At 29.6% G+C, this 11,308-nt stretch overlaps 1 protein-coding gene across 3 annotated transcripts in view; it reads left to right on the top strand.

Annotated features, from left to right (window-relative positions):
• Nucleotides 1-11,308, top strand: part of LOC119688990 (protein Aster-B-like) — a gene marked incomplete at its 3' end in the record, with an annotated part of 30,159 nt that extends 18,851 nt beyond the window's left edge. For all 3 annotated transcript variants that reach the window (XM_038103705.1, XM_038103704.1, XM_038103706.1), the window contains 2 exon segments: nt 4,595-4,820; nt 10,663-11,308. In XM_038103705.1, the coding sequence (XP_037959633.1) occupies nt 4,595-4,820; nt 10,663-11,308 (872 nt within the window).

Raw genomic sequence — 11,308 nt, 5'->3', positions numbered from 1 at the left:
TTCTTACCACTAGCATTTTGACATAAAAGAAGCGCAATATTGTTTTTCCTAGCGCGCTCTAAAGTGTTTTGCTTTTATTAAGTTTCATATCGAAAACATACATAGAAATTTGGCTTCCTCCTTAAAATGTAGTACACAATCTTGTAGAGAGGGTGGAGAAAGATTCGGAACTGTGGGATACCACAGATACATAGGCAACTTACATTTATATTAAAAACCAGATAGAGCTCTGCATGCATGAGGAAAATTCATGAAAACATCCACTCGAATGCCACTTGCAGTAAAGTACCCTATTCTAATTTTAATTGAACGTACCTAATAATATACATAATAAATAATTATTTTATCGTACATTTTATTACGTTCTGTACTTCTAAAAGTACAAAAAGAATGTACACTGTGTGCACCCGTTCGTAGCGTACATTTCACAGACTTAAATGTACAAAAAGAATGTATACTACAGGTAGTGTAGTGTACATTTGTAGTGTACATTTGTAATGTACATTTATAGTGCAAAAATATACAAAATAAAACCACACTATATAGAGTAGAAGTGTAAATGTAGGCAAACAAAACGTTTTAAAATGTTCTGTATATTTAAATCATATATGTGTGTATACGAATTCTTCAAACATGTAGAGTTTGTACATGTGCAGTACATTACATACGATAGTGTTACTGATTCTAGCAAAGCAAAAATGCACTGTGCCTTACTAGCCTAACAAAAGTTATAGTATCAATAGTACGTTTGCAGTCCAATGTTTTATCTATATATGTTCAATTTAAATAAAATTTAAAAGGCTTAAATTTTTAAAAATAAAGATAAAATAAAGACTTTAAATATTTTATATTTCGTTATTTTATATATACTGCAGTGCACATTTAGAATCCATTTTCTATCATGTCTCAGACGGATTATCGGCAAATAGATTAGGATGTATAAACAATTTAAAACAAGATTAATTAATACAAACACGTAATTGTTAGGAGTCCCTATCATCTTTAGACTATTTCGTCATTTGATTAATTTAATAATAATTAAATTAAATTAGGTTTAATTGTAACCTAATTTTTTTTTTCTCAAAATAAACGAATTTAATGTTTTGATTTTGTGTTTTGAGAAATCATTTTATAGTTGATATACAGTCTTTATATACATTTTGTTATAATAATAATAATAATAATTATCAGTTGTTTACATTGGATATTATAATTATTACTATGAAGTATACCTTCATTATAATCCGTGCTTGTGATTGATTTTCTAATATAAGCCTGTTTGCTTCCCATATGTAATTTATATGCATATATTTTGTTGATCGATAACATTTGATCGTTATCTTAGGATACATTATTTTATTATGATATGTACTCAATAGAGCTTCGAATATTTTTTTTAGCTGTTAGCAGCTTCAAGCTTTTTTATGTTTTACTATGTCTGTACTCGATCACAACGAATTCGTAAATATTCGAATTCCCGTATATTCGAGCTGCCCGAGCCTCAAACGTGAACATTTGAAAGTACTAGTATTCACAGTAATTCAATAGTAAGGTAATCCACAGCAAATCCTAAACTGACCAAATTTGTCTAAAAATAAATTGAAAAATAAACTTCCTACTACGAAGTGTAATGTAATGAACCAATGATTAAGAAAATGAAAATCAGCTACTCTGTTTAATTCACATTTTAGACTTTGACTTGGTTTACGACCATCAAAATGTACTCACCAAGTCTGCAAAGCATGAAACTATAGAAAATTTTGATATGTGAGCACCCATTAAATATTCAATAACAATGAAGTTGGATAAATACAATATTTAAAATGTTGTCTTCCTTATCATACATAATAGGGGTACTCATCTAAAATGATCTGCTTAGTTTACACAAACTTGATAAATTTACATGAAAATTGTACCGAATAAATTTATATCGTATAAATTTATTTGTCGTCAGACCTAGTTGCATTCTAACACAAGCAATCATTTACAAAAATATCTTTGTAAATACATTATCATTTGGACTTTTCGCTCGATTTCTGTATTCTATTTCATAATTTAATAATAGTGACACCGCTGATCAATAAAGTTTACACAAATATTTAAAATTACCACAATATTGGCTAAAAAATTGCGCCGCTGAACGTTCCATTTTGTGCTCTCATGATTATTCCTGATAAAAATAGTGCTATTATATAGCAAATTGATAAATTTACACGTTCATATAACCGTGCACGTAAATGCTTAAAATTATATATTTCATAAATATATGTGCCTAGATAAGTACCCTTAATATTAAATGTAAAAGGAAATGAATGCCGATTAAATATACGATTGTATATACAATATATGCACTTTACTCTTTTTATTAAAAATGAAATAAATTGTTAAATTAATGTTTATTGCATCAACTGATGGAAGGTATAACAATTATTCTTACTTACTAAGTAAGACCTCAGTACCCGTTTGCGGAGCTTGACATAGCTTAACATTCCTTTCTAGGTACCTCTGCTTCATGTGCGCTTTTTCTAATCTCATAACGAAAGGATGGTGAATCCAATTCCATGTTTCTATGAATACCTGGCCAAAGTAAGCGCGAGTCGACTAGCCAATCGACTTTTTTTAGAATTATTCAATTTATTAGAATTTATTAGAAATAAAGACTGTAAAGTTTGTATCCATGACTTACATCACGACCGAAATATCTGTTAAGAATAAAAGTACGATTTTAAATGAAGTGAATTAACAAAGTTGGATAGATGACATATACTAGATAGGTCGTGCAGTAGTTATTATGAGCTGTTTTATCATAGATAATGAATGCTTTAAAAAAGATTAACTTGTAAAAACTGCAAAAATATGTTCAGTAATATTTGAAAATTGTGTTTCTTATGGTGAAATAAATTGTATAATACATGTACAGTAAAAGGTCGTTGAGTCGATATACTAGCAAGTAGAAGTTGTAGTTATGATAGATAGAGAGATGTTTTAAATGTTCCATTTGCAAACAGGAGTCAAATACGATGAGTCTTTAAACCGCTCATTTTTGTAATGATGAGGTTGTAATGAATTTTATAATAAAATAAATCAGTACAAGAACAGCCAGAACGCAAATAGGTGATTGGATCCAACAACTATATATACTATATTGCTTTTATTTAGAAACGCAACGAATGCTTACCAATAGTTACCCATTTTTTTTTTATAAAATGAACCATCTACTAAGAAATTTAATTCAAAATCTACAACATGGTCGTTTAAACAATGCTACTGTATGGAGCAGTACTATTACCATATAACGATAATTAGCCTTAGCCATAAAAGTGAAATGCTTGAGTAGAAAATCGGTATGAATTAAGAAACGATCATATAAAGAGTAAACTATGATAAATTGACACGAAGTCGAGTATCCTCGTAGTTGGTTCAGTCACTCGTGGATCAAGAGTGCAGAACTCTACAATTCTCATAGCGTTCTAAAAACAACAGCCGATGGAAGCAGACTTACTGGAAGTACATTTCTAGCGTTGCAGTAAGACCATGGAGAAGACCAAGAGTGGACAAAGAAAACGATGGGTGAAATAAGATGAGATCCACTTCATGCTGCAATGGCTATAAACAATTCAGTATAAGTTGTTTAAAAGTATAAGTGGATTAAAAACGTTTCGATATAATTATTATGGTGTGCAATTATTGACAACAAAATCTCCAATATATTAATAATAACTATATTTGATTATTTTTCCATAATAATTAATAGTGAAACAGCAAAATCTGTGTGCGTGCCATGTGTCTACTTAATTATATTTTCATATAATAATTAACACCTCCTCACCAAGTGTCTAAATTTATAAAACACAATAAATCCAGTATTTGTTTATTTTTGTGAAAAAAAAAAAAAATTTCTTGAAAACAAAAATATAGTTTATAAAAGAGAATTGATTAGAATACCCTTCGCAAAAAGCTTCATTGAAAGCTTTCATTGATAACACATATTAATGTGAATGCCTCGATATTGATAATGGAACGCCAAATCCCCCAAATGAAGTCGAATGAAATTTATGAATAATATTTTTAGTTTAGAACTGCAAATCGCCAGTGTCTGTTATTTGGGGCGCGACTGTGTTCAGTGCTAACTGCGCGCTTGGCTGAATAAATCGCGGAACAAAAAACTGCGGAACAAAAAATACTTCATTAAATTCGCAACTCCAATTTCAAATATGCTAATTGGAAAAAACAGAGAAACAGATTTTTCAACTTAATTTAACCAAAGTCGGTTATATAAACGATTACACAATTTTACACTTGCCAACGTGTTCTTTTCATGCAAGAAGTTGTGTCTTCGTGTCTTTGAGTCTTCGATTCTTTGATTCTTCGAGTCTTCGAGTGTCACCAGCTGCAGACTTTTATGACCAAAAAGTCAACTTTTGTATACATTGGCAACTGATAAGCGCACTATTAGTGGCCATTTTAATTGCTCAGGTGTTCAATATGATTCATTGATGATTAAACTAAGGTTTTTATTACTTCTAATAATAAAAAAAAACTAATGTAAAAAAATAGTAAAAAGATTGCTTATAAATTGTGCATTTATTGGCAGGATACTATAAGCAAATCGAGTGATACATCAGGTGAATTAGTGCGTGGCAACTCTGCACAAGAGTCTAGTTCTTTATCGATCGAAAAGTCGAAAAGTGGTTCGAGGCTATCTGAGCGTGCTAAAAAGAAGTCCTGGTATAACGTTTTATACCCAAACTATAAGTCACGCTCACAGGACTTTAAGAAATTGTTTAAGGAGGTCCCAAATGATGAACGACTAATTGTTGGTGAGTAAGAAATATGTTTAATGACATTTTTATAAACTATACACCTTCACAATAAGTACATCCTTCAAACATTTTAAATTGTCTTTATTGTTCTTTTTCCTAATTTTAACTTTCATTTTAATGTTGATTTTAATTTTCATTTCAAATAAAATTTCAGTTAAAATAATTTAATTATTTTTTTTCATGAACTCTTCGTGCATTTTAAAAAAGTGCATTTAATATGAATATGGAAACATCATATTTCATAAAAACTTAATTTAAAAAAGTAGAATCCTTGATATACACATATGGAGATAGGTATTACGGTAAGTCAATAGTTAAGTTACGTACTCTATTCGTAACTATACGTAACTTAATTTAAAAATGATGCATGAGTTTCTACAACATATATAGACTATTACTCGTACACTAGTTTACAGAAAAAATATCTCCAAAGATTGGATCTAACGGTCTATAATGAAATTTTTCGTGGAATTCAGAAGTCTTAACGATTTGGTTATCATATACCATTCTCGTGTTCATGCAACAGTCCTTTATATATGCCGCCAAGTATTGTTCTAATATTGTCCAAGTATTGTTCGTCGAGGTGTCTTAAATAGTTACGTACTATAACATAGTTTCGTTTTTCACATTTTCGATTTTCACAGCAGTTTTAAAAAAAATTATTTATTTATTTTTTGATAAACATGGTGTTAATACAAAGTTATTATATCATCTTATAATTTCGAATTCTATTTTGATTTTTTACATTTGCGCAAAATAGGGGTTTTCACTCAGTAGCCAAAGTTTTCACCAAAGGAAAAAATTTTAATCCATACGGAAAGTTTTACTATAGAAAAATGAAATTCTTAATAATTTGTAAACAAGTGCTTTTATGGAATAATATTGAAGGGGAATATAGTATTATATTAATTTCACAAACTGTTGAGAAAGTTAATAAACAGTAGATAATAATGGGTTAAATAATACTAACTTAAAATATATATAAAAATCTACCATAAGACAGTTTTAAATTAGAATAGATAATTATTCTAGTTTTCGAGTCGAGTGCTAATACCCTTTATTTTAAGTATGTTTAGTAGATTCTTTAAATTGATAAATTGTACTCAAGACAACACCGTCTTCTAGGGGAAAAGATTATAAAACTATCCAACCTTAACATATTTTTTATGACGTATTGTTCTAATTCCCTTTATAAACCCTTTAGATTTCTCGACCTGGTGTGTTTTAAAAAGTAGGTTGGCACTAAAAAGTATCATAATGTCAATCGTCTGAAGCAAGCGCTAAGCCGAGAATGGGCCAAAATACCGCAAAGCCAATTGCGGGCAGGGTGCAATAGCTTCATTGGCCGTTTAAAAGCCATAATTCACGCTAGAGGTATTGGCCATATTGAACCAAAATAAATTAACTTAAATATTTAAAGTTATTTTCGCACATTTTCATTTATCTCATTAAATTTTTTAAATGCAATGTCGGCAACCCTGTATATTGTATAAAGATTGAAAGTCGGTCTACAGGATCAACTTATTTAGACCCTATTGGTCCATTGTGATACCACTGCTAAACACGGTAAATGGTTTTATACACGGTATACACGGTATAAAACCATTTCGTGGTTTTCAAAAATCTTAGAATGTTTTCGCTCTTAGCCGAACTTCTGTGAGCAACAGAAGTTCACCTTACTTCACCCATAACTGTGTAGATAAAGAAGTTCTGTTTAACAGTTATTTCTTTCTCCCCATTTTCAGAGGTTCTACAATATGCACAGGAGTAAACTCCCAGTCTAAGAGTGCGACTATTAAATAGCCAATGATAGGTTGTACAAGCAATGATCTGAAACATCCTTTTAGTATAGAAAATGATTTTTAAATATTTTTTTACTACAATATGGACTATTGTGCGATTGATCGACGACAACTTCCAGTATCGAATACTGGATATGAACGATATTATTTTAAATGAAATTGAACATTTTTTATTACATTTTATAGTAAGAAAAATTGTCGACACTTTAACAAGCAGATACCTATATATTATTTTAGTGTTTACTAAAAGCTTTTACTAAGAACTTATAGCAATCACGAAATTGCTATATTTTTTTTAAGAAAGTTAACAAATATTTCAGTTAAAACTTTTTTAAAAAATTTGGTTTTATGTTTTAATTAATAATTATTAAAAAAAATTTTTTTTTTGATATAATTTGCAAAATTGTTGTCTTACAAAATTATTTAAATAGATTTATTGATCAAAAGTGTCATTTTTGAAAAGTGAACTAAGCTAATTTTTATATCAATAGCTTATAATTACTAATTTTATTGTAATCAAACTATTAACAAAATACTAACGTTATCTATTTTAATTTACTATCAAACACGAAATAATTTCTTAAAAATTCAGCATATCTAATCTTATACTGCCTACAGGTGCCCAAACCGGGAGAACGGACTTTTAATCGCAATGGTTTACATTTTGTCATGCCATACAAATTTATTCATATAAATTACAACTTCTGAAATATTTGAGAAATATTTAATTTAATTTTTTATATTTAAATAATTGTGCTAATATAAAAATTATTCGTTTAATTATTTTCGACTGTAGTCATTAACGTCTAACATTCGTTTTGGGAATTTGAAGGTTTTGTCTCCGATTGATGAATTGTTTCTTATCTTCCGAAAATTTCAACTCATTTCAACACTATTTATATTTTTTATGATATGATATGAGAACTTTAAATTATTAGATATTCAATTTAAAAATAATAGTTGTGATTTTTCGCATAAGTTTCGAAACTAAGTACTAGTGGATCACATAAGAGTTCACATTCCCAACTTCTAAACTGAATAATATCTATATTAATAGTAGCGCTTCAGAAACAAATATCATGGTATCAGTTTTTTTCGATTACCGTGGTGTTATGTACTCTGAATACGCCCCAGTAAAACAAATGGTGAATGAGAAACACCTTACGGGGGTTATGAAAAATTTCCGTTAGATATCTGCCAAAACCAGCCAGTCAGCTTTTAGAAGGTCAATTCATGGACCTTACGCCACGTTTTTGCACCATCATTGCTCAAGAGATTTTGTCAAAAATTCTCAAGAAATGTGATCAACCAGCAACACGGCCTTGAATAATTTCTTTTTGGTTCCGAAACAAAATTACTACTTCGAGAAATATTAGTGTCACAATCGTCTTAGGTCGATTGACAATGTCGCTCAAAGCTCATTTGGATTCTTTCTTATCATAATCATCCGTGACTATGCAGTCCTTGTATGACCTAAGCCTGTTTAACAACAGTCTTCCATTCTTCTCTGTGTTTTGCTTTTGTTTTCCAATTTCTTATGTTCATTTCTTCTAAGTTCTGCTGCACACTGTCTTTCCATCGTTTTCTTGGTCGCCCGCTTCTACTGCTGGTTCCTACTTCGTCCTCATAAATTTTAAACGGTACTCTCATATTCGGCATTCTTATCACATGTGCAACCCATCTTAATCGCTGCTTTTTCAGGATTCTTTCTCATGGAGCAGTCAGAGTGTGAGAGTGTTTAACACTTCGTACTTGTAAAGCAAAAAACTAGACAGTTTTTGCATTATTGGATATGGATTTTTTTATTCTTTAGGAGATGAGCTAATTCTCTGTTGATGTGATATATATTGTGTCTGTTAAAAGTATCTAGTGAAAATTTCGTTAAAATTCTTTTGTTTCAGCTTCAGAAAACTGATTAAAACTTAAATTATTTAAAATATTTTTGTAGAATGTCTAGTTGAAAAACTAAATATTTAAACTGCAAAATAAATATTGTCTGTTTTCATTAAAACTAGGTTAAGTTGCACATATTGAGTATTTCGAGTCCTTATCAAGAATGGGTAAAATGAACTAAAGCAACTTTCAAATTTACTCCAATAATTTTAAAAAATATATTATCAAGTAGTGAATAGAAACATTTGATCAATATTTTCACAGGAAGTTTTGCAGTTTGCCTGCCATTTTTTTTTTAAGTGGAAGACATTATTATGAGCATGAGTCACCTTTAGTATTGCTAGGGACCAGTTGACAATTTTGGTTCTTATAGTTCCTACAATCTCACAAATGTGTCACACAAAAGACAAGAGTTTATTAATAAACTTATTCTCAATTATGACAATAATGATTTATCCTTTACAATTTTGGAAAGCTAACGTGTTTGGTCACGCTATTCTTTTATTGGAAATTATCAATGAAAATCATGAAGATCGTCCAAAATCACTTGTTGTGCTAAAGAACAGTGATACTATTTCAAAACTGATAATGCCTGTTATCAAGTCACACATTGAAAAGGGTCTGTTTTCATTTTATTCCACATAATTTGATAAGAACTCTTAACAGAGCTCATGTTGATTGGTAAAAAAAAGACAATGGCAATGATCCTGTTCTAGAAGATTTGAGTAAAATTATGTTAGATGACGAATCGATGATTTATGCATAAATATTTGTTGAATGCATGGATCGCATTTGTTCGTAGTGCAAAATAAATGGTCGCCTAATTCTTTAAGAAAGAAATTGGTTTTGTAAAGCAATGTATTTTAAAAAGTTCGATGCTCGTACATACCATTTGTTTGCCAGAAGTATTCTTAGTTTTTTAATAACTTCAAATTAAAAAGTTATTAATATTAAGTGCTTATTAATAATATCCATTCTATTATCAATATATTAGGTCTGTTCCACGAGCTAGTCGTAGTAACTTTGAGTAACACTGTGTGCGTTCCACCAGCAAATTTTCGAGTAAATGAGAGCATCTGAGAGAGCATAACATCCCTGTCGAAATTTGAAAATGCTGCACAGACTTTACTCGTACATTTTATTTCGAGTAAAATTTGTGTTGATGTGTGAATCAGCTGTTTTGGCTTAAATTTAAATTGTATTTGTATTGTTTATTTGCGCGGCACTGGTCTTCTCACGACATTTTACACAAAACTGTTCCTTGAAAACCTGTGTAAAGAACGTAATTTGGCCCAGTTTGTACTTTACTTGTGTTTTACTTGAGTTTTACTACAAGTAACTCGGGAAACAGACATATTATTTTGCTAATAATTTCCCATTTAATTGATATATAACTTTTTCTTAATATGTATAGTAGAACTGAAGCATGTATATGTTAGTAGAACTGAACTATATGACAATGCTTTTCTTGTCAAAATTGTTATAAATCTTTCTGGAAATGTGATTAAACAATTATACATATTTTCAAACTCATTACAAACATTTGTTATTCAAAAGTTCAATATTTAAAATATATTTTATTTTTATTTATTATATGTTATATTCATTTCGATATCTTCAAACTGTTTTATGTCAAAGGCATAAATTCTATTCGTGAATACTCACTCGTCAATTATAATTTAATTCAATAATTCAACATCAAAACCGCTCATAAATTATTTATATCCAACAATTATTTCGTATACTCACAACTTGCAACTAAAATAATTTTTTCCTAAATTTATTTTGCCAATAAAATACAAATACTTGGAAACTTAATGGGGATAATGCACAAGTACTAACCAATTAAATCTTTTTAATTAATTAATTAATTAAAGTTGCGTAGTTAAACAATTTTTTTTTTTCCTAAATTATTATTTAAATTTCTAAATATTTCTTTCTTTGTTACAAAATCAAAATTTATTTAATTTTACTTTTTATATATACATATATATATATATATATATATATATATATATATATGCTAGTGATTTGTAATAATTTTTCTTTAAATAAAATAATGTTTCAATCTATATCTATCCTAAATATATATGTCATTTGAATGGTAATTATAAACTAATTTTGATTTTAATTTTTTTTTGTAGATTATTCTTGCGCCTTACAGCGTGATATTCTTGTACAGGGTCGTTTATACGTATCACAGAACTATGTCTGCTTTCATGCCAACATATTTGGTTGGGAGACCTATTTAAGTATCAACTGGAAGGATGTTACTTCAATAACTAAAGAGAAAACAGCACTTGTCATACCAAACGCTATTTCAATTTGTACCAACAAAGAAAAGTATTTCTTTGCCACTTTCACTACGCGGGATAAGGCGTTTTTGATGCTATTTCGAGTATGGCAGAATACGTTAATGAACAAGCAAATGCTCCCACAGGAGATGTGGCAATGGGTGCATATTTGTTATGGTGATGAATTAGGTTTAACCACAGACGACGAAGATTACATTGATCCAACAACAACAAGTATCCCAAACGAAACAGAAAGTGATATTGATTTTGTAACAGCTGTAGACGATAGCTCTGCATCCAGTTTGTTAGTTGCTGCATCCGATTTAGGCACAATCACTAGTAACAACATTAATATAAACATAAACCAAAGTATTAACCAAAGTGGTAATAAAAAAAATATTAGCAACAATAGCAGTAGTAGTAGCAGTGCCGGCAGTAGTAGCGGTGGTGGAGGTTTAAGCAAATCAAAGTCGAAGTCATATTTTTTTAATTCAAA

Source organism: Teleopsis dalmanni, chromosome X, assembly GCF_002237135.1.
Source record: "Teleopsis dalmanni isolate 2A chromosome X, ASM223713v2, whole genome shotgun sequence".
In the NCBI taxonomy this organism is placed as follows: Eukaryota; Metazoa; Arthropoda; class Insecta; order Diptera; family Diopsidae; genus Teleopsis; species Teleopsis dalmanni.
This window is presented reverse-complemented; position numbering and strand designations above follow the sequence as displayed.